Source organism: Apteryx rowi, unplaced genomic scaffold, assembly GCF_003343035.1.
Source record: "Apteryx rowi isolate R43461 unplaced genomic scaffold, aptRow1 scaffold_383, whole genome shotgun sequence".
NCBI lineage: Eukaryota > Metazoa > Chordata > Aves > Apterygiformes > Apterygidae > Apteryx > Apteryx rowi.
Window position 1 is genome coordinate 868,549 of NW_020450341.1, and position 25,711 is coordinate 894,259.

The window sequence follows — 25,711 nt, forward strand, 5'->3', positions numbered from 1 at the left end:
AAAATTCTATCGAAGGTTAGAGTCAACTGTACCAAAACCTCATCTTATTTCTGATTTTATTTTAATAGCGGCTTACCAAGAACAACTGGCAGAACTCTGCCTTGGGAAGAGTGAAAATCATTACCCCAAACTAACCTAACACCTATCAAACTGCAGCTGCTCCTGCAAATAGATCAAGCCTCGAAGTTTAAATCAGGAATCTTTGGAATGAGAACAAACCATAAAAAATCTAATACATTTTGCTGTTTTAGATTTGAATATTTGATGGTGGTTTGCAATACCTACTTGTTCAATACCAAAAAGAAAGCAATACTTTTTGTAAAAAACTCAAAAAAAATGCAAAAACTTATTATAACCTTCAATATTTGATAATTTTAACAGAGAAGTTATTATTGCTTCCCTGACCTCCTCCTTCCCCATCTTCTCCCAGAATCCCATATAAATCCAGCATGTATGGGATATACTAAGCAGAAGGAGAGGCATGGTTTGTCATACAGGCAGAAGAGCTGTCGTCTTTATTGAAATTTGGGTTCATTGYAGCAGCTCACACCAAATACGACAAAACTTTGCTCTGAAGTGAGGTTGCTCAGGTGCCTACATGGAATGAGTTAGTGGTCTTTGTTAGTTCATAGCATGCACAGAATCCAGAGACACCAAATACCCATTAGTTTTTCAGGTCTCTGCAGCAGACTCTGTGTCAGGAGCCTACTATAGATAGAGACGGATCTGACATCACTTACCCCACCTTCCTCCTCCCAGTCCAGACACAGTGGAATTGGCAATATGGGAAACTTTTCAATGCAACTCTACATTGTATTTTGCTGTGCCTAAAAACAATTTTCGTCAACCTTTCTCACAATTGTTATTTACCAAATTCAACTCAGATAATGTTTACCTTTATAAACAAACCAGAATCTAAAGATTTAATAAGACCTTTAAGTCAGGATTGGACCACTGGAAGTGCAACACAGTAACAACGATAATGGATTTAAGCATTATTCCATACATACTTTAATTGCTATTTTAATGATACAACAAATCTAGTGAAGGTTTTAAAGATTTTTTATTATGGTTTTATATATTTATATAAAACCACCAAAGCACTTTAAAGAATCATGCCTTCTTGTGTAATACATAAAACTAGTTTCATACTGTGCTTCTGAAAGTCTATTGTGCTGTTTTTCAAGTTATTTTACAGATGGCACATTTAAAAAAATGGAAGCATGAATTTCTATTGACTGCAATGCAACACCGCATCCAAAACAAGATGTTTCATTACAACTAAGTTAAAGTGTGAGTGCATTATGTAATAAACAATAGCAGTTTGGTCATTTTTATCTTAATTCTGTATACAACAAAACTAACATTTGTGCTTCACAAACTAAAATCCCATGATATAAACATAAGTTCTGTTTTGTAAAAGTCCCAAATTACTGTCTGAAATTTAGAACATATCTAAAACAGGACACCAAGTTCAAATCTACTCACTTTTCTCAAGAATTGCTATTTGTTTTAAGACTAATATGACATGCAAGACACATTAAGGCACAATGGGTGGTACAAACAAATGAATACAGTTGTCCATGAAATCTGTTCTCTTCCACAAATACTATGTACCGCTTAAGATAAATTTTCTCTTAAAAATGAAATACACCATTTTGTTATGAAACTCCTATACAAAAATTTAAAATTTACACCATCTGAGCTGCCAAAAAAATAAAAAAGTGTATCAATTTTCCACAAAACTATATTTCTCACCAGCACATCCAGCCACTGGGAAAAGGATATCCCAGGACTCTGGAAAAGAAAAGCATTATTTCCCCTGTACTTAAGACAAAATATTGTATTCTGTATACAGTAGTGTATTATACTTAAAAAAGCCTAGCACTATTAAAATTACAATATTGATTTGGAAATTACTGGTTCACTGCCTGGATGAAATAAGGCACTTTCTTCCAGTGGGCAGCACTTTTCACATATATGGAGACGATGAATCGGATTCTGGTTGAAAACAAAAGGGGGCTCAGTGAGGTCCCAGAAGACAACAGGAACATTTCAACAGCAGGGGAAGACACAGGAGGTAAAACCTGGAGATGAAATTCTACACAGAAGTGGTCACTCTGTCAATGGCATTATTGACCTCATTTTTGTTTGAATCCAGTCCTTTAGCAGCATTCATATCATTCCGTAAATTCTCCACTGTCTTTTTCATGTTCTTTAGTTCTCCAGGGTGTGGAGTGGCTCGCCTTAGAAGTGTTCTCTAAAAATAAACAGCGCAATAAGTGGTTTTACCTTCGTCTCTTTGAAAAACAACACACTTTCAAGGCTTTAGCATTTACATACAGAGTATTAGCTGTCAATTTCATTTTTCCCCTTTTTAAACTATGTTTTATTTTGGATGTTATTTCATAGCTGCTTGTTGATGAAGACAGTGAAAGAAGTTTTAAGAACTGCCTAGGAGCAAAATTTTTCCTCTCCTGACTACCAATCTGAAAACCACTCAAATGAAGTACAATTACAAGTTACAAAAAGAAGATTCTTTCATAAATATAGTTGAGATTTTTTTTTCAAAACCATGCAAGTGATTTAAGATCACATTTCAAAACAAACAAAAAAAAATCCAGCTGGTTTTGAAAGAATCCCACAAGGTCTCTCCAGAAAGTCAATTACATGTTTGTATGGAAATCTATATGCCTTCCAGCCCCACCAAACAGTTTGGTTCTCTTGTCAATTGAAAACCAAGACCTTGAAGGGAAGAAGAGGGAGCGTTTTTATTGCATGTTAGACACAAGGATGTAACATCATTTTGTTGACACCTTTGTAAGGAAAACAAAAAAGTTATAAAAACTTCAGTTAGCAACCAGATTAGAGACCATCAGTACACATAGAATAATTGCACAAATATGTATCAGCATAATACATATATACATGCAATCAGTTTTCAGTGTTATACACGTAAGCTATTTAGATTGCAGTGGAACTGATGACCCATAAATGGGTATACTGGTCAAGATGCTTTGAAAATTCCCTTCTCCCTCCAATAGGATCATAGGCTTCTGTTTTTCCCCAAAAAAAGTTCTGGCCTCAAGTCAGGATGTAATACCATTACTCAAATGTTATTAGTGCCTGAGCCCTGGTAATTGTATGGACATTCCCAGTCTGGCACAGTTTTAAGAAGCATCATCATCTTGGGAGCTATAGGGACTCACAATATACCCTAGTCAAATGTCAAGTGCAGCTGATGAGCAAGAACTACATCCCTGTATCTTGATTGGATCAAGTGGCCATACGCAAAGGAGATGGGAGTGGAGAGGCAGGGGGAAGGGGAGGAAAAAAACAAAAAACCAAAAAACCAATAAATTCCCATTCAAATGCTCTGAGTTTCAGTTAAGAAGCCCCATGCCTTAAAAGGTCTATTTCTGTATCACTGTAGATGAAATCAACAAGGCAAAAACAGTTAGGAATATAATTGGCTATATAGCCTTTTCACTTTTTTTTTGAAAAAATTAAAATAAGTTTTGTTCTGGAAAACTGTGAACATGAAACCTTCCTATAAAAAGATAGAGGTTTGTTCTTTGAATTCTGGATTCTGTTTTTTAAACAGACAGATCTCATACTGTCCTTAGTTCCCTATATGTCACAAACAGTAAGTGAACAGACCACATTCTATCTGTGCACCAAAGACTATTTACTGAGTTTACACTAGCATAGTCCTGTTAAGTTAGCTGACAGTAATCAAGACAGACACATAGAGCCCATACCTAGACTTTGGAGCCCATACCTAGACTCTGAACCCCCTTTATCAGGCTACCTGCAAATCATGCCTGTCCAAAACTTTTAGTTTCTAGCACTTTGGATTAAGCAAGCATCTTTCTCAAAAACTGAATGTTCATTTCCCTACCTGTTAAGAATTTTTAAAGTCACTTTTTAAAGTAAGACCATGCTTCTAGTGTGCTACACTTCAGACAGTGGTCTGAAGTATCTCAATCTCAGATCTAAGCCTCCATGTAACAGGAGATTTAAAACGAGGGTTTGGCACTGGCAAAACTGAATTAGAGCTATATTTTCAGCACAACTCTGATACACAATGAGGACCACCAGTAGGTTTTTAGAGTATCAAAGAAACCTGCTGAAAATCTGATTCAAGCAGTCTTAAACTTTACAAGTAGGTTTAGTTGTTAATGAAAGTTGGAGAAAGTTAAAGACTGTGTTGCATTTTGATATTCAGGATGTGCACAGGCCACCTTAATGGAGGTCGTATAAGTACAGTGACAGATGTTCCCACATCCTTTCTTTAAGTGGGAAACTAATGAGCAACATTCTTGCTGCTCATGGACACTATGGTTGTTTCAATACAACTGGTGAAGAAGGAAAAAAAAAAAAAAAAAGAGACAGACAGACAGACTGGAAATGGAAGTGAGAGAGACAAACAATATAACAGTGTAGCAAACTTAATGCAGACACATGCCAGAATGTTGGAATCCTATATTAGGCCCCATATAGTTTCAGGCAGTAAAGCTTCACAGATGCAGAGGAAGATCTTGTTTCTGGAAAGCTGGAAGGAAAACATCTTAAGGAGACCCAACAAAACAATGCAAAACACACATTGTCTGGCATCAGAACTGAAAGATATGTTCGGAGAAGAAAAAAGAAATAAAAGATATTTTAAGTCAATACGAAAAGTTTCAGCAGTTAATATGAAAAGTTTCTGCTATAAAGATGCATACAAAAAGTGTGCAGTCACAGCTGAAATATTTATAGTAAGGCAGCTCAGACTTTTTTTTTTACACTTTTGCATTAAAGTCACAGTGTCTGTGGGTGTCCAACGGCTTGGAAAACATACCATTTCATTATCCTCTTCATCTTTTTCATCTTCTAAGAAGCGAATTGCACTGACTCTATTCACCGCCCGCTCATTCCATGTCTCATCTGACATTTCATTTACCAAGCTCTCCAATGCACCACATCGTGGCAGGTTATCTGTTAGTACAGCAAACATAACTGAAGATTCACAGCAAGTCTAAAACATCAAATCACATATTGTTATTAATTATAATAACCAATCAATCACTAATCTGGGTTTACAATGGGCTAGTTCTGTATTTTGGATAGAAAACAGAACTAGTGTTAATTTTCTGTTATCAAGTATACACGATCGGTAGCAGTTTCTGTATAAATTAGAAGTTTCTATATTTGGACAGTTTCAGGCTTGTGGCAGTTTTAATGATATAATATGATGATATAATAATATAATTTAATATATTTGCCATGATACATGCTTTTCTTTCAAGTTAGGGCCGCCATCTGATGCTAGCCAATTCCCCAGATGGTATGCCATAGCCCACTATCATTATTTTTACTAACCTCATCCTTCTACTACTGCTAGACACACTTGTCCAACAACCCTAACTCAAAGCCTTCTACCCTTGAAGCCATGAGATTCATCGGGGAGGAAGGAATCTAATTTCTAATAGTCAGGCCTTTAGAGAAAGTCAGTCAGCCTCAGCTATCACTCTTGAGCTAGTTTTGTTTTCCTCTGCTAAGTCCCATGGGTTAATTAATTTACTTAATTCTTAATGTAATCTGTATTCTCTTAAAATCCAGAAACTGACACAGAACTGAACCACTTCTACTGTTTTTAATGGTTTCTATTGGTTGGTTTCCTCCAACTTCCTAGTACTGAAGAGTGGGATTAATCTCACCTAAGTTTAAGTACCTACAATAGAGATATTTACAGCTGAGCTGATCCCCTCTGCAGTCAGTGGAGAGCAATCCATATGGTTTCTTTTAAAAGTCTATTCTGGGATGGGATGAATTACTCTCCAATGATTATAGCAAGAGTTTAAATGATTAGCTCAGATAAATCCCCTCGAACATTCACAAACTGCTATAAAAGCTTTGGGGAGATAAAAAAACATCCAGAAGTTACTGGAGCAGCAGCCCTGCAACTGATGAAAAAGAGTTTAAGGTTCCACCTGAGGCAATTTTAGGCACAAAGGATAAAAACAACCTCCAGAGCAACTCTGCTCTTTCCCATCAGTTCAGCACACCTAAGAATATAATAAAGTTACTGTACAGTATCTATGCTTGAAAGAAGTATAACATGCTACAAAATTAAATGCCTACTGCTTATTATCAGCTATTCAATCATTTTTCCAGTAAAGAGATTGTAGTTGGAAAACCACCAGTTTTCACCACATACACGTATTTAAAATGTATAGTCATTGTACACAAATATGGACACCACTACTCAGGCCAGTGGAAAGCCTCAGATAATGAAACAATTATGTGTTCCTCTTCCAGATCTTCATGCATTTCATATATTGCAGTTGGCTTTGTAAAATCAGTAGCACTCACAGCCATATTTTAAAGCCTTCTGAAAACTAGCATGATTGAGAAATATATATTCTTAGGTGAAAATTCAACCAGAGCCATTAGGGCTAATGCATGGATATCAAAAGCCTGTTTTACAAACTTTTAGGTAACAGACAACACACTAAAGGAAGAAGTATTTCTACATAAAGCAAAACTAAGTACTTACCTTGGCAACCAGGCTCAGAAGGCATTTGAGGAAGTAATACACACGTTAAAATTTTTTCCCCTGTTTCAGGGTCTGTGTCAGTCTGAAACGTCAGCAAAGGTTGGGACTGGTTATCAGACAACCACAAAGCCTTCAGCTTTAAGGTAGTCAGTGAGAGGGGAAGATACGTCAACCTAGTTCAAAAAAGAAAGGTAAAAGACGCAGGGAAATTTCTAGGAGACTTATGAGGCAGCTTCATGACCATCTATTAAGCATATACTGCTGAGTTGGAATAAACAGGGAAGTGAGGTCAACAAACAAGGCAGTACAGTATCCATCAACTCAAACTATCCCAGTCTTCTAAGAAGAACCTGCAGCTTAACTTTATACCATAACTGTGTGTAGCAGTGAGTATCAGACAAAATAATGCTGATAATGTTTCCTCTGGTGCAGTTAACCACACTGGAAGATTGACTGCTGTTTCTGCTCTAGGGCCTTGTACATACATACTTCTGTTCTGGCAATTGTAAGTGCTTACGAAAGAATTCTGTTACATAAATAAGATGCCATTTGCTTTTCCTCTAGCAGTTTATGTTACCTTCCTACTAAGCAACTGCACTATTTTGCTGTTTATGCTTCTGTCTATGCCTTTCTGCATTTTGATTTCTGAACCATATCAATTAAGATTCATGAAAGAGACACACGGTCAGAGTTACATTATTCATTACTTGCATTATATTTCACCAAGATAAAGTACTCAATATTAAAACTTTTATTCGACAGTCAACTTTCACTGTGAAGTTTTGTCATTAAGGCAGATAGCTTCTACTGAAGTTCTACTGAATTGCCTCAATTTTCAGTTTTAATTTAGAAATCCAGGAATATACAAACCCAGAAACTTATCGTTCCCTCACTGGAAAAGCAATTCAGAAAACCTACTTGTGACAACACACAATTTATGCTGCTTTGGGCCACAGAGGAAGATGGCTTTGACAGTTTCAACAGTCATGCTAACACAAAAGTCAGAATTAGCTTTTTGCTACTTCATTCTTAGATCTAATGTCTTTGTCTTTAGAGAGAATTAAGTAAAACCAGAAGAAAAATGTGACAATGCAAAAATCCCTTACCTGTTTCCAGCAACATCCAGGACATGAAGTTCAGTGGCTTGTGAAATTTCAGAGGGAATTCGAGATAATCTGTTGTCACGTACAGAAAAGACGTTAAGACTGCAGCACCCCCCAACCTATATTAGAAAGGAGAAAAAAAGATCTATTTTTGTTGCAGTACTATAATATAAGCAAATGCATGCAGTGCAGGTCACATAATATGTCATAGCACATTCAAGTTACAATGGCCGCAAGACACTTCACCCTTCTGGGGCACAGTCTGCAAACTAGTATTAACTTAAAAGAAACCTGACCTGAAGCGAGTATGTTGTAGTAGTTTCTTGAATAGCTTTAGTTGTGAATAATGTATAGCTTTATAAAGAAGTCAAGTTCTACCTACCTTTTACAACCTTCAAAGCCAGGAAGAGATCATTAACCTCATACAGATGTCACTTTGTAGACCACTCTCAGAAAAAAGTACTAGCTTTAACTTTCAATGCTTTCTAGTTCTGTATTTACATATTAATCCTTTCTTTCCTCATAGTAACCATACAGAACCAAGTGCAATAGGGCCTCAGGCAATACAAAATGCTAAATAAACCAATCAACTCCTGACATTTATTGAGTTAGCAAAGAGTAATGAAGAGTTCACAAAAAGCAAAAGACTTTATGAGCAACATCTTTGGTGTCCTGTTTTATTAAAAGCATCTAATTTCATAACGATTCCTATCTGAACTGGCCAATTTAATCTAATATTCTCTGCCTCTATCATTTTATTCAAATATGAGTATCTGCTTTCCCAAGCTGGTTTCTGGGTACAAATGGTTTCTGGGTAGATGAGATTTTTTTCAGATTTCTTATTAAAACATCTCTATTTTGCATCGAACGTACGTATTTTCAGAAAAATAAAACCCCTACATTTAACTAAAAAAGTATTTTTGCTCCAGATGGCAATTACTACTCCTATAAACACTGAGATTATTAATTTTAGCAACTTGAAAGCTGCTTCAAGTAACTCTTTGTTCCCAGTCACAAAAGAAACTTACCTTTGCTTGCTTATCTTATCTAGCTTCAAAAAGCACTACTGCTTGCTTTCCAATTCCAAAACTCACCATGAGAGGAAAAAAAATGTATATCTTTCTTCCCTTACTCCAAATATTAGAGGCAAAATATCTTTTGAAGTTTTCAAGTTAAGCACACTTAGAACTGAACTATAGACAGCAAACCTACTGAAAATTCTTAGTTCAAAAGTTAGGATGTCTAAACTTGCACATATGTAAATATGCAAATAAAATATTTAATATACTTCCAGATAAATGCATATAATTCTATTATAAGTGATGTTTCTTTAAGCAGCTCTCTTCAGAGGGAGCTAAAAGCATGTCTCTCTTTTACCAGCTATATTGACTACTGAAAGGAAAAGTCTCTTTTAAGAAGGAATGCTCCTTTACCACAACATAGCCAACATCTTTCACTTAACCTTGGTCAGAAGTCCCCAAATCCAATCTGAAATTACTTACTTATGTGTTCTAGTTAACTGTCAGTTCTGCCTCTGCCAAAAGCAAAAGTCAATCCAAAACCAAGTTTTAGACGACTTAAAAAACCACAAAAGCTTTTTCCACTAGTCAAAGTAAAAACCTTGTCCATTTAACCTACACTGTTTTCCAAGAAAGGGGTTTTAGAAAGGATGCAACTGCAACTTTGAAAATAAACCAAGCAAATAGAGCATTTATACCCACTCACCGTCCTCTGTATTATACATACATTTTAACAGAAGAAAGCAGCCATCAGCTGCTCAAGGCTTCTGATTCACAAGCTATTTACAGTGCAAAGTCACACCACAACATCATGTTGACAAAGCAGAATATGGGATGGTTTCCCATAAATCACTGCACTGCAAGCTGCAGCTATTTCACAAAAGGATGAGCTTTTCGGGCCCTGTGTGTGCACCAGGAGTAGCGACCTTGTTAGTCATTTTAGCTCATGAATCAAAGGCCCTAGAAACTAGCATTCAAACCACGAGCAAACATTTTTAGGACAATAATTCTGCTAAACACTTTAAAGCATATCTATATTCTTAAATAATGTGCCTTAACACATTCGCAGAATATGGAGTGCCATATAGAAAAAAAAATACATATATATATATACACACACACACACACACACACACACACACACCAAGTGTTTAATTGGTGCATCTAACACAAGAGCCATGAAAAGCAAGAGATACAGTTAGTGAATGTCGGATGAACTGGCAAGTGATGCCCTAACTGTACACAAAGCGTTTGCTTTTCTATGAATGAAGTTCGAGTTATTCAGTCTTGGAGCATGGAGATCCAAACAATTTAGCCAGACAAACAAGGTAAGCCATGCAGCCCTGATGAGATTGAAACTTCTACACTTTTGACAATGAAAAAATGCAGCAGTGGAACCAGCCAGCTTCAGTCATCATGCATTTAAAGCAGTTTAATGAAAGGTAACAGTGGAACCGTGGACTGAATAATACTTACAGGGTTACCAATTTACCTGACCCATAATTTTCCAAGCGGCTAACAATTAAGAAAATACAAGAGATGTTCAATTTATTTTTCTTTATCCATACTGGACAAGAGCATGCCAACAAATGGAGACAGAACATACATTCTTTTACTGCTACAGAGAACTTCTAAGTTGCTGCTATCAATTATTTTAACTTTGCGCTATCAGTCAATAGATGATTGTTAAAAGTTGTGGCTGAATTCAGAGATAGAGAAGACTTTTTGAAGAAGGGAGTGGGGGTAGATACGAGACAAGATACTGAAATCTTTTTATAAAACTGTTTTTATAAAATGCAGGCAGCATCTACCAAGCAGTTAGCATCAGGTGAGATATCACAGAAAAAAGGATAAGCTGGCAGTTAAAAAAATAAAATCTTTGTCATTTCAAAAAAGATTGCACCCAGCACTAAAGACAGACATTGGGTCCAACATCTGAAAAAACCTAAGCACAAAAGGGGTACCACTGAGGCAAAGTGCACACGTTAAATGACATGCTGAAAAAAAAAGTCATTGCAACCAACTATGAAGTAATACAATACCAGAACTCTTGGTTTGGCTCAGAGTCATTAACTGACAAAGAGCCAGGTGCTCTGCTCATGCTTTCCCTGGGTTTGATCACATGCTTACAACAGACTTTGCCAAATCATCACATATGCACCAAGTACACATTTTAGACCACAAGCCCATTTAACAGTTAAGCACACAGTCCATTTTGAGCACAGACTTCAATTAATGGGACAAGCATGTGCTTAGTTCTAGGCACATGAATAATTGTTCCAAAGACTTGAGGCTTAAAGAAGTCCTCACATTCTTTTTTTTAACAAACTAGAAGTCAAGAAAATGTCTCAACTCGAACGAGTTGTGTATGGCTAAGTCATACACAACACTTCTGAGACTTATTTTATTCTAGCAACTTTTAACTTAAAGTTATTCACTTGTCTGATCTCCCCATCCCCCCAAAACAACCAGCCCAGATTAAACAAAAGCCATTAGTCAGAATGAATCCAAGGAGAAAAACTATTACTATGAACTATTAATTTTGAGATCAGCAATTTTACAACTATAACATCTGAACAAAACTGCTTATTTGTAGGTGGACTTCCATCAGAATAGGAATGTCACCAAGATTCCTCTAGGTTTCACACAAAAGTCTACCCTTACAGAGTCTTTTTGCTCTTTGGTCTCAGTCTGAGACTCATCTTTCTAACAGCTTCCTCGTTCTGGAGAAACGGTAAGACTTGAGTATGCATAGAGAACATGTCAACTTGGTTGCTAAAACTCCCCTCTACGTTCTCATCAAGACCAGTGTCCACTACTTCAGCCTTCCACTTTTTGGATATCCACACAGCCACTGCCAGTCCACCTTAAACAGTCTTCCAGAACTGTCAGTCTTATCACATCACTTCTCTGCTGATGTTTCTGATGACTCCTCTTCTCTATTGCAGACTGTAGTTTTGAGGCCTGCATCAATTTCATATTTTGGATCACCTGACCTTTACTGCGTTTCTCCTCTGTTATGATAGCCTTGTGGTTGCCATTTGTTTTTTTCCTGCTGTTGATACCTCCACACCTGAACTCCTGCAGCTTTCTGTAGATTAACTCAGGAATAGTATACAGGTTCATCCCTCTCTTCCCATTTAGATCCCTCCTGAAGACTCACTTTTACTCCCTCTCCTGAGACCAGCTATCAGTTACAGTAAACATCATCAGCATCACTGACTGGATTTCCCTGATATACTGTGACATCTGCTCATGTTATTAGTGCTCTAAAGCCAAAACACAAATTAAAGGTGGGAAATTTAAAAGACCTTAAAGTTACTTTAGTTGAATAATGCTTTTTGATCTCATAATCTGTTAACTGCACAAAAGCTATTAATCAGTTCTACTAGCCTTTAATTGTTAGCACCTTTCACACATGTAAAAGCTATGCAAAAAATATGAAATTGTAACAATTATTAACAATAATTATTCTTTAGTATGTGACTAGTTCAATTGAAGAACTAGTGACATCTCTTATTTAAGCTTCAGTACAGCTGTCAGTATCAAGAACTCTTAATAGGCTTACACAACTCAGATAAAGAAATAGGGAATTTAAACACAGTTCCTATTTTGCTATGAAGCCTTTTTCAGGGTGTCATAACCAAAATTCTGTTTGGATTCAGAGCAAATAAAGTCAGAATTTTCCTTGACCCCAGATAATACGCATTTAATCCTTTAGCTGCAAGGATAGAACATATTTAGAGGTGGAAGAAACTGCCCAATTAACTAAACTTTAAATGGGCTAATTTCTATAAATTCACTTCAACATCCCTGCACCACTGCTGAATAGCATGGAAGGAGCACAGCGAGACAGCTTCTCTTCCATCTGACTCAAGACAAGCTTTCCTGCATTTTTCCCTTACTGTCTCCCCCCACTCACCCCCCGCCTTCAAGACACAAACACACACAAACACACACTTTTACACAAATGAGGGAAGGGAAGGGACACAGGAAGTTAAAGCCAGAAGTAACAGGAAATAACAAAGTGGTCTAAATTTGTTTAAAAAAAAAAAAAGTAAAAAAGCAGTTATTGCCCGAACAAACCTACAGTTTCACCTACTGTAGTAATATTCTCAGGCACAATATATATCAGAGCCCAGAAGGACGCATTACCAGATCTCTGCAAGTTGTAGAGACTCATTAACGAAAGCACATGAACTGGAAAACATTCTAAGGAGGTTATTTATGTAAGTGCCAAAATCAACACACGAGTTTCACCAGAGCTCCAGTGCCAGGGTGGGATTTCAATACTAAAGAGTCACCAGGCAGGTGTTTCAAGTTTAAAGGGAAAAACATTTGTAACTCTGAACAGGTTTAGACATACTCAGTTCTTGCTGAAATCCGTTTCACCATTCACTTCATTTAGAGAGGGATCAAGCTCTAAGACGAGATACTGAAGAAGAAACCTGTCAGTGACTCAAGTCTTTGTCAGACATTCAGCTCTTTCAGATTTACCTTATATACCGAAACCATATACAGCAGAACATTTGAACCAGGAAACTGTGAAGAGGTATTGCATTCAAGTTTCTCAATAATCCCAAGAAACTTTACAGCAGAAGGTAGAGACTGGTTTTACAGGTCTGCATAGAAACCATCTGGTAATGTAATGTAATGGTTTGACAGTCTGACCCAAAATCCAATCCTAGTAAACTGCTAACCAAAAGAAAAGGAAAAGAAAAAAAGAGAAAAGCTAGAATTCATAAGTTATCTCACCAGGCTATATTAGAACAGACACACAGTTTCTGCCATCACATCTCTAAAAGTTCTCTGTGCTGCAAGCAGCAGCCTGGAAGGACGGACAGATACACAAGCAGGTAGATATGACATATGGTACAGGTATTCTTCTCTTTAGGATAGGGTCCCACTTTTCCTATACACCATGTTGCTAGACTCTACATCCCTTTCCCCTCCAACAGAAACCCTGAGGTGGAGAAGGAAGTAAAGGCTCGTCCCACACCCATTTCTTATGGATGAAGGTCACAATTGCACAGCTGTTCCTGAAGTTCTGTTGGACAAGGAGAGGAGGAGAGAAAGCAGGAGAGAAAGCAGGAAGAAGATAGGAAGGAAAATATCAAGCAAGAATACTGGCAGTGCATACTCTACTTCCATCTCTTTGACTCTGCTTCTGCATACAATGGCTAATACTGATTGCCATGTGAAGGTCTGAGACCCCAATCTTCCCCATACTATCTCCAGAGACATCTTGAGCAACACACAGCAGGCAGTGGTGTTGAAAATGACGGTTGCCAGAAGCTTATAACTGACTTTAAATATTAATTAGTCAGCTTGAGATGAAAATAAATGCTAAAGACTGAATGCTTTCTCACCATCAAGCAGAACCTCCCAAACAGAAGAAGGGTGATGTTTCAGTTTCTTCAGTTTTTCTTCTACCAATTTTTTTGTTGTTTTTTTTTTCAAAGCAAAAAACAAGGAGAAGGAAAGTGGAAACTGAACATTTCACCAAGACACCAAATTCTTCCTCCCTGCCATCCAAAGGGAAACTGATCATTGGCATCTTTGCCATTATCAGCACTTCTGAAGCTGCCCCTGTGGATAGTCTGTATAGCAGCAAACAGTACTTGTTATACCTGTGCACTCTGTTTACACAGAGTATTTTTCTTTCAGAGCTATAAAGTGTGACTCTTCGCTGAACTCCTCTGAATTTTAACTAGAAAACTTGTACCACAGAATTGCTTATGTTTGGTGTAAAGCGTAAAGCTAGTGGTTAAGAATGCTACACAAAGAAAATGCAGCATCAGAAGTAGAGAAAACATGAGCAGAGAACTGTATATTTCTCTCTGTATTCAAAAGTAGCATTTCAGCATTTTTAGAAGGCAATCTAAAGAGTTTGAGGGAAAAATGTATTATTGCACTGCCTAAGCATAAGGAATTGAAATTGAAAGTTATTAAGTCTGGGTAGCTAGATAGTAGGTCCTGCAATGCGCACACATAAACGATATTGTTAAGACAAGCCATTACAAAAGCTGTTTATGGATTCAGGAGTAACTTACTTTCTACTTGTTACCATTGACAGCTCTGAATTCAGATCCACTGATCTAGAGGGTAGATACTACCTCCAGTTAGAGGAGGACTGATTTCTTTAAATTTCAAGGGATTCTAAAACAAATTCCACAGAGCAAAAAACATGTTTTAATGAAACACTGGGGAAATCTTATGTTAAATGTAATTTCAAAGTGTTTGCTCTAATAAGAAAGACACACAAGTATGGAGACCTTTACAGAAAAAAAAAAATATATCTATTTCAAAGAAGTGGATACCAAGGAGCTCTTTATATTCCTCTGTTTCTCTGCCACACTCCCTGTGAACTACACTCTCTCATCTTTGTTTCGCAGACTTTCTACAACCCTCCAGCTCACCTCATTTCAGGTATCATATTCCATTTCCTCATCATCCTCATTCCCCAAAGACACACTCATCCCTTACTTTATCCCACCCCTCGTGCAAGAGTGTTCCTCCCTTCTGTCTCACAAGCCAGAAGTCTTACGTGCACTAACATTCTCTACGCACGTTTTTGTTCTTCACTTCACCCTTCAACACCCCTGGCTTCCTCACTGACTGGGCAGTGCTTTCCCCCTCTGCCACCCACTCCTGGTCCCAGGTCCCTGACTTCTTTAGCATCAATACCTTTTTTGTTCTGCACCAAACCCTTGATTCTGCTATTGCCCCAGCAGACACATGCACACACACACACACTTCATATTAATTCCACTTTGCTTCCTTCTGAATCCAAGCCTCTTCCTCTCACCCTTGTCCCTGCTCCTTCCCAGCCACACTGCTCCCCCTCATGCACCTTCCCCCTTGCAATAGGCTTCGTATGCCCTCTCCAAGTCCCCAGAGACACAGCCAGTTCACGTCTCTTACAAKTTGTCCCACATAGGCTGGTAAGCTACTCTCTGTGATGTTTGACAGCAAGGCCAGTTTTCCCCAACTTGCCCCACATACACAAAAATGATTTGGGAAATTTCCCCCTTTCAAGTACGATGGACATCATTAACTAAGATGAGTACTTATATACTACATAAGCTATGAATGGTGGATCTGGAAGTACAGTGTACCAGTAAAACCTCACATGCTGTAACATACTCAGAGCAGTTCTGCTTAAAGGTGGACTGGGCACAAAATTATACAGGCTCAAGTACAAATATTTTAGAACACCCGTGAAATGTGTTAATTTAAGCTCTTCATAAAGACATGGAAAGTTTTCTGCTAAAGGAGCACAAGATCAAATCTGTCATAACATCCAACCCTGAAACCTGGTTTTCCCAGGATCCTATCTCTTGCTAGCATTATGCAGTCAGTCAGGGTCAGCTCTCAGCAACTTTTGGTTCAGAACTAGCAGCACCTCTGTGGAGAAGAAACTGTCCTGCCAGAGGAGCTTCAGTGCCCACATCTTCCCTCTCCCACCACCCATCACAAACATATACTTACAAGCCAAACTGGAAAGGAATATGTAAGGGCTCCTGTGGAGCCCCTTCTCTGTAACCAACCTGCTGAAACTGAGACCTGCACCATTAGAACTGTTTGGCCATTACCTGTAACAGCTGAGAGTGCCACAGCAGCATCCTCTTCCCCCTCCCAATCCCTCCTCCCCAGACTTTTTTTTTTTCCCCTCCAGGCTCTCTTCCCATTTCCTGGTTCCCAGTCACTTTGCTTCTTCCTCAAGCTGTCACAGCTTCACAAGCAGGAAAGCCTAAGGGGAAGTGTGTGCTAACTAGCCAGTTTTGATACTTCTTCTCAATTCCCATCCACTGGCTGCCAGGCGACAACCCCTTTTGCTCCTGAAGTTTCGGAAATGACAATATGGTATACAAAAGCTACTACCTAAGAGTCACGTTAGCTACAGGTAGGAAAATTAAGAGGAAGAATTACCTGGATAAAAATTATAGAGAAACAGTAGTGCAAACAAAAGCAACTCTGTCTGATGCCTCTGTGACAACATACTGCTTCCTCTTTTCTCTTTTCAATACCAACCCAATCTCTTTCCAGAATTTATTGCTGCACTACACTTCTAAGGCCATCATTATATTAAATTTTACATCATAAATTTTAGCCTCATTTCACTCCATATATTGTTATGATGGACAAAAAGTCCCAGTGATCAAAGCTGTAAGACTTGAGATATGAGTGATTTTGGTCACTTTAGGTCCTCATGTTTAAAGGTAAAAGTAGCCTGATATCTCCAAAACTGAGAAGACTGTCAAACCAGTGTTAAAACCATTTTTCAGAATCTGAAACCTGCACTTCAGCCCTGCTCACAAGAGTGAGGTTACAAAGATTCCTTGTTGTATTCTGTGTCACCTACAGAAGAGGTGTATCTGTGTTTAAACACATTCACTCAAACAGAACTCCTAGTCTTCAAACAGTGCTGGACCTGACATCCACACTAGGAATCACTAGTTATAAGCTAATTAGATTTGGGCCTTCTTACTCAAAGTCATTTTGCACTTTCAAGCTACCAAACCACTCCAACTGCTGTTCAGATCTAATGAACAAGTTTCTGGTTGTGATCTCTTTCAGAGGAATACTAGTAGATCAAAGCTCCCTGCTACTTCCTGTAGGCATCTGAAATCAGAGTTTTGTGTTTGTATAATCACATCTGTAACAGTTAATTGCACAAGACTTACCTCTTTGGGCAAAGAAGCTAATTTGTTTCTATCGGCATTTAAATTGTTCAGCTTCTTTAGTTTGCCAATGCTCTTTGGCAATGTCTGTACCAACAAAAACAAAGCAACACGCAAATTAGCATTGCAAATTCACAGAATCAGAACAAAACTTATCTCACTTTAAAAACAAATTAAGGGACTGATCCATTTTCAAAATTGGAGTTTAGCTATCTTTGGTTGTCACCATGCCTTCCAAGGGAGTTCCAAGGTTTTGCAGAAAAAATGTACACAGATTTCAAATTCTAATACAAATTCACTCATGAGTTATCTCTGCATTGAGATGATAGATGCATAACAGCTGTTAAGAGAAGCATATATGCAGAATGTCCATGGTATCTATCCCTAAACAGTTAATTGGGAGAGACAAGCTTTTAACTTAGGTGTTATGAATTGATCTCTGCAGATGTGTCCTTCCAACAGGCTTTCAAACAGGCAACAGGCTTAACCAAGCACCAGCCTAACTGAAGTTATATGCTCAAAGTTAAATTTTTATACATACTCTCCATTTCAAGTGTCAGGCATTTCCTTCCATTATTTTAAAACTGCTTTCACATGACACTGACAGAAGTAAGTTTCAAATTTTATTTTAACTGACCAGGTGTCATATTAAATGCCTGTCTGAAGCAGATCAGCAGAGCAAGGGACAGTACAACAGCAGCTCTGGAGCACATGGGGCTTCTATTCCRTTCCAACAAGCCTGATCAAGATAATACACGGTGGAACTGGCAACAACACAATGCCACACAAACTCCGCATTAAAAAGGCAAGAAGTGAATGATACCTGCACTCCAGGCTCTCCAATTTCCTTACTGATCATGGAAAATTCAAAAGTGAATATATAATTGCTTAAGCCTTTGGAAGGGAGGATTGTTACTACACCTAATTCAATCTTCGGCAGTCATTTAACAGATAGAAACAAGGTGCATTTAAAGGAAACTCATTGCCTAGCAGTAGCAATGGTGAGTAGCCTTACAAGCTAAGTGAATCAGCACTTAGCCACAGATCTAATTATCACCAGCCATTTGAGCAGTGAGGACCATACTTACCAGCAGTTGGTTTTCTGTTAGAACTAATTCAGTAAGGCTTTCACAGTCTCCAATTGCATCTGTTAGCTGAATAAGTCTGTTCTGATCAACCTTCAAGATGGACAGTCTCTTCAATTTTCCTACACAGAAAGAACACCTCATTTGTTTGGCTTCTACAGTATCCTCAGATATCTGCTTTTAATTAAAGAAAATCTTTGTGTTACAGAACTTTTAGAAATTCTCTAGTACAAGGAAATCTTTTTTTGTTTTTCAAGTTAAAATAGAATTCAAGCGCTGCTTTAGTTGCTGCTTGCACTACGCTTTGCAAGTTTATCAGGCTATTGAATTCATATTCAATATTAATATCATATTCAATATTTATGCATGTTAAATTGTATGCAATGCAATATGAATGGAGCCACATGTAGAAGTCAAGGGACTAAAAGCTACCTACCTGCACATACACACACAAAAAAATTTTTCTTTATACAATATTTATAAGTAAAGGAGTGTTCAGAAGATCACCTATGCCAGCTTAACCATAGTAAGAAAAGTTTACATTGACGTGACAGCCAAATCTAAACAGGATCAACGTGTCTTTGTCCTAATATATCACCCAGTTAGTCAGGCACGAAGCCCAAATCTACTTTTTGGAGCAGACACCAAACTTCATTGAAGATTTTCTCCTCAGGAAGACCAAAATACTTTTCAGAGCAGAAAGTCCACCTTGATCTGCTCCTTTGAGCCAGAAAGATCTTTGCTGAACAATGCAAAATAAAGCTGATCCAAGCAAAATCCAAGACAGAGAACTAAGGAGACATCACTAGTAGTTAAGGACAAAATTTCCTCCCTGTATACCCCGCAGGCTGTCCAGAATAGCTGCAATATGTGGGCAGATCAAATTTGCTGATGATGCTAAGTCATGAGGAGATGTCTGATACACTGAAAGAGAGCAAACTAAACAGAAACCAAATGAAGTTCAGCAATGAGAAGCACAAATCTCTGCACCTAAGCAGAAAAACCCCTTATGTCTGTACAGTCTGGGAAGTCACTGGCTGTGCAACAGCCCTGTTGAAAAGGGCTTGGGGGTTATGGTGGGTGCCAGGCTGGAGATGAACCAACAGTGAGCTGTCACCACAAATAAAGAAAAACAACTGACTTTCCTTCCTGAGGAGAGTTGTGGCCAGCAAATCAACGGACGTTGTTATATCCCATTACTCAGCACGGGTGAGGCCCCACCTGCTATATCGTGCTCAGTCTGCCTTCCCCCCCCAGTTCAAAGAGCTGTTGGGGATCCAGCACAAGGCTATCAAGACGGCCAGGGGCACCTATGAGCTGAGGTTGAGGGAACTGGGCTTGTTTTTTCTGGCAAAGAGGTAGCTAAGGAGGCATCTAGGAGCAGCCTGCAACGTCTTGAAGGAAAGAGACAGAGATGACAGAGCCAAACTCTTTTCCGCAGTAGCAGGMAAGACAGCAGTGGTCATGAATTGAAGCTCGGGAAGTCCCAACTGGACATTAGGAAAAGCTTCCTCACTAGGCAGCAGAGCAGCACTGAAACAGGCTGCCCAGAGATGTGGCAGAACCACCATCCTTAGGGGCTTCTGAGACTTGACTAGACACAGTCATGCTCCGTTGGTGATAGCCCTGCTTTGAGTAGGATCTGAACTAGATGACCTCTACAGGTCCAACAATCCAACCAACAATTCAACCATCAGCTGAGCTCCTCCCTGCAGCATCCACACAGAGCAGGGACGTTAGCTCTAACTTCAGTGCCAGATTTTCTCAATTTCTCATACAAACCAAGTTTCAATATTTCACAGAAAGAATAAGTACTGTAGCCCTACCCACTCTTCTAAACACAAGTAAACTATTATATTCTTATAAGTAGCAATTTTTTTCATTTAAAACAAAAGCACATCCAAAAAGTATTACAAAATACATGTGCAAACTAGGCCTGGCCTGAAATGGCCCGGCCCTTTGCAGTCACCTTCCCCAACAAGGGATCTTCATTTAACAGTATTCTCAGGAACAAGCAGCTCCTCTTGGTCCTACTGGTATTACAGACAAGCTCCTCTCTTGTAAGTTGTGTGGTCTGTATCCTTTCAGAAGGTACAGCTACTTTTTTCACCTACAAAACTGTACTGGCCAGCTCATGTCAGCAGAAAGGACTGCTGGAACTCTTTACCAAACACACACTATTCAACTATAGGACAAGTATTCACCCCCAAATCCCTGATTTAATTTCTAGAAAAGTATTTACCTTTCCATAGGCTCATAAGGCATATGGGATGGGAGGGAATGACATTCTATACCACATTTTTCCACTTTCTCAGTTAAGTCACATTCAGAGATCCTCCCTCTCCCACATCTTTATTTTTGAGAAAAATCCTGGCAAGTAGAAGGCATACCCTTGCAGCACGCACTGGAAAAAAACAGCTGATGAGTTGCACAGAACACTCCCTTTACTCCTCTTCACAACTATTGCAAGGGTAAAAAATATTTGCCTTATAAAGGCACACTGATCACAGTTCACAAAACATTCCTCAATTAGTAAACCTGCTTTAAGGAGTTGGATACAGAAAGGTTGTAGCTTGGTACCTCAAGGGTGAAGAGTAATATAGTGAAGATGGAACAACTTTCCACCAGGTTCAGTACAGGTTTAATCACATTGTTCAGCTCAAGATAATTACACTTCCCCACAAAAAAAGGATGCCTTTTTTTGTAGTGGTTCTGTCAATCAGTTTTATCAAGTGACTTACAGCATGTTACAAGTTAGAATTTTATAATGTTAAAGAGTTATGATGGTGACTTGGACACAGTAGGGACATATTAACTCATATTTTGTTTAGGCAGATATCAAGTACAGGTATAAAACAGGGTTAAGAGTTAGTCATTATGCAGACAATTAAAATGCAAAATTAATAGAGCTATGTATTTCAAACTAAGAAAAAAAGCTGAGACAAACTCATCTCTTACACAAGAAGAGAAGACTTCAAAAGACTTGAAAACAACTTCCAATTTACAGTTGATTAAATGGCTCTGTGTGATAACATTCACCTTTGTACCTACCAATGCCATCAGGTAAGACCTGAAGTAAATTCTGAGAAACAAGCAAGTCTGTTAAAGAAGCCAGACCATTAATTTCTTCAGGAAGGCATTCCAATTTATTTTCAGAAACATCCAGACAAAGCAGGTTTTTCAGGTTTCCTACTTCCTGTGATACAAGACAAAATGTAAGTCATGCCCAAACATGTAACAAAGCAATTTGAAAAATGTCTTATCACAGTGAAATTCCATAAAGAAAAAGAATTCTTTGTGTGACCTCTAAATGCTGAAAAAAGTAATTCCATTTTACATGATATGTCAAGTGACTCAATTGCAATTTCTTAGTCTAAATATTCAGATTCTGCTTTAGTACTCAGACAAGGTACACTAAGCACACCCAGGCAAGCACCAGCCAAAACTGGAGTTTTCCTCCAGTGAAGACTGCAAAGCCATTTTTCAGAACCACAGATTATCAGCCTCCACATAATTAAAATCTGCCCCTCCCAGCTAACCCAAGGCAATTTAGGATTAGTCTCTCCTGGCTGATACAGCAACACGCCACAACATCTAGGGATTTCATATCTTCATATCTCCCAACTGCAACAAAAGTAGAAATAGAAATAGAGAGTGCTAGTCTAGCAAGCATATTAGAATTGCCAAGTTATACTGCCATCTCTACAATTACCAGTTATTACTTGCTTTTTCACAACGGTAATCTGCCAATTAGCTTAAGAGTCTGACTGAGAAACCCTTCTGCCTATTAGCCATCAGAGTGCCCTCCTGTTCCTTGTGTACACATACATCCCTATACACATTCAGGAACACCTCCTATTTTAGACATCCAAATCGTCTTCAGGACAGAATGGCTGGGGAGAAATTGGGGCTGTCCCTTATTTTTACATATACAAAATTTTCATATAGTGACAACCTGAATCCAAAACTCACAAGATCAGTCCTTTTATTTAGAAAATGTTTCCCTCTCAAGGGAGTCTTTCATTAAACACACACACACTCAAGAAAAACCTTTAATCTACAAGTTAAACAAAATCCATAATTATGGCCAGCTTCAATAAAAACAGCCACTGAAGTCATACTTGACCTTTTATGAAAGATTATCAGGGTTTAACTACATCTACTTAAAAAGTTATTAGCCCTAGCCAACAACAACAAAGTCAAAGCCCGCTAAACTGTAACCAATTTCCAAGTTAGTGTGGATAGTGGGTTCAATATAGCAAATAACAGCAGACTGCACAAGGAAGGGGAAAACAGGTTTTGACTTGGCTCTAAAGGAAAAATGGAAAAAAACACAACCCTTCTACACTTTACCAATGTTCTGAAGAAACAGAATTTAGAGTGGAGTAAGCTTCAAATGCTAAGGCCTCTCATCTTATGACTGCTGTTGGATGGAGGATTTGCCTGCACAATTTGTCTACTACCAAACAATTCCTTTGTCAAAAATTTTAAAAGATGCCTGACAACATATAGCAACATTTACAATTGCCTATAGAACTACTTATTAAGAGAAAACCATTAAACACTCAGAACCTAAATCAGGCAAAGTAAACTGAAAAAAAAAAAAAGAGTATTAGATTGTCTGTCTCCCTTTCAGTACGAAGGAAGGGGTTTTCTTTTAAAAGCATCTTCAAAACAGTATTATTAGAGCTCATCTTTACCTGAGGTATTTCGGCTAATTGGTTTCCATCCAGCCAGAGGTCTTTAAGATTGAAAAGTGCACCAATTGTTTCTGGCTACAACACAAGAAGTAATAATGTTAGGTAACATAGGAGCTACAAGTGAAAACCAAACAGCCACCCCATAATTATAGTCCAAGGAAACCAATTCCTTATTTCCAGCACTACTCAGAAGTACCACAGTTAATGCAGCAGGGTGGCTGTAAGCATTTGGGAGCTCCATCACACAAATTAATTACTGTAGCTTAGTAAGTTACCATACTTCAGCTGACATGCAGTAATAAATTGCATGCACGCTCTCAACTACTGCAAATACAACACTGAATTGAATTAACTTAAGGGAGACAGCAGGTATCTTCTGGCAGATCCATCTGCCACAACCTGAGACACTGCAACCCTTGACATTCTGCCTCACACTGTCCCCAAAGATTCCCACCACCTCTGGAAATAGCAGAGATGTACCTATGCTCAGCCCTTCCAGCTTCCTAAAAAGCTCATGTATTAATTTAAATAGCTAGTGCAGACAAAGTTTGTGCTCTCCCACCTGCTTTTTTTTGGTTGTAGAAGATGATCTGTGGATCTCTGTTCTCGAGAACAGCTATAAAAATTTCTCAGGTAAAACAATATTGTACTGAACAAGACTAGGTAAATAGGGGAAACACCAGCAGCAACTCATGCCAACATTTATCTGTATGTATAAAAGACACTTCATACCTTTTTCTTTCTTCAATTTTGGACATCCTGTGACCTATTTAATTTAAAACATCCACGAAACAAGACCAATACGCCTTTTAAGTGGCATGTTCTCTTACCAAGTGATAAAGTTCATTGTTTCCTAAATCAAGTTCTTCTAGTCGCTGTAGCTGGGCAAGTGATCTGTGAGATAAGTTAAAACAAAACCACATCAGACTAAACCAACAGAAACCCCAGGTATTAGAACGATGAGTTCATTTTACTGAAACTCGTATTTCAAATTACAACGGATTTTAGACTGACAGTTATTTTACTGGGCATAGACTATTTACATTAATATGCTGCTGAAAAAATATTTGGTTTGCCAGTATAACTATATGCCCTTGGAACACAAAACAGCATAGGCAATCAAATTACTACCCACGATTTTAATTATCAGTCTTTGGTGCGGACAATAGTTTAGTACAGTTGGTTAGATTTATTTTTGGGGTGATTTACAGTTATGCAACCAGAAAAAAATTCCATGTTGTGATCACATTTAATGGTATATAAAACAAACGTAAGCCAAGACTCAGTAAGTTCATCATCTGCCTCCTCAACCTAAACTATCCATTTCCGAAGACTTTCAGGTTGGATTTGGGAATGAACATGAACAGATAACAGAGGGTCATCTTCATTCTTCAAAAACAGCCTGTTCTAGAGTTTTTGCTTACCTTCCCCAAAGCTGCAGTAGCACGAAAACCAGAGACTTGTCACAGCTTCGTTATTGACACTTAGAATTTTCAAGCAGCAATAAAATTGTCAACATTTACAACAGCTTCGTTCTGACACTGCATAGAGAAACCTAGCCAGCAATTCCTATCTTCCGATCACTGACAAAGTTCCTTGTGGCTCACAACTATAAACAGCTGCGAGGTCCTGAGTAGACTGGCAGCAAAATGCACCCAAAACCAACTGGGAAACAGATTCTAATTCTGGGGAACAGATTCTGATTAGACTAGATTAAATATATTACACTTATCTATAAGATAGGTTATCCAAACAAACAGAATCGAATTCACCAAAAAGCTTGTAAGCAGCAGCCAGATAGTGAAGGAAGGAAACTACTTCACTAGACAAAGAATAGGAGGCCTCTTCCTAGCAGCCAAAAAGGATCCCAAATTGTAAGATATCCGATTGATCTTACAAAAGACCACTGACTCCTCTGCCCCAATGCAGACAATATAGAGACAGCTAGATTCCCCCCTTCAATCTACTGGGGGTGGAGTTGTACGTAAGACATCAGTAGGCCTAGTTTTTAGCTTTGATATCTAGGTTTTTGAAGCTTTTAGCGACTCAGTCCCTAACACGAATGTTCTTTAAATTTTACAACAGTCCACACAGCAATTCAGAGTTGAAATCTCTGAGATTCTATTGCTCCATTTTCATAGTTAGGAAACCGCATCGTGAGAACAATCCAAACTACCACTCCCCTTGATGATGCATTAGTTGAGTGTGTGGAGGAAGAAATGTTTTGCGATGAAGTATTTTATATAGAATAGTTATATCAAGCAAAAGCAATCTGCACAGCCTGCAGACTCCTGCTCCTAATTATGAGTCACAGATGTAACTCGCTGTTGTTAAAACAAAGCTGTATCTCATAAATGTTCTTTGTCAATCCACAGTGAATATTTTTTCTAGCTGTCATTCAGTTTCAGACATTAGCAAATTTTAAGAACAAGAACATATGTTGTGTTAACACGATCAAATACATGAAGTGTCACTTACTCAGGTAAATATGTCAGCAAATTTTCTCTAAGTTCCAGCGAAGCCAGGTTATAAAGACTAAAAGAAAAAATACATTTTAAATCAATCTTACTTTTTATATA

The 25,711-nt window shown here is 38.2% G+C and overlaps 1 protein-coding gene across 1 annotated transcript; it reads right to left on the bottom strand.

The window, feature by feature from the left end:
• Positions 1–1,044: 1,044 nt before the first annotated feature.
• On the bottom strand, positions 1,045–25,711 carry LRRC1 (leucine rich repeat containing 1; the record flags this gene model as incomplete). The annotated part of the gene is made up of 10 exons (XM_026074263.1): positions 1,045–2,260; positions 4,844–4,980; positions 6,542–6,714; positions 7,648–7,763; positions 17,351–17,434; positions 18,436–18,554; positions 21,484–21,628; positions 23,133–23,207; positions 23,963–24,026; positions 25,611–25,711. Coding segments are annotated over 10 exons (1,173 nt in total), but the record flags the coding sequence as incomplete, so codon positions are not given.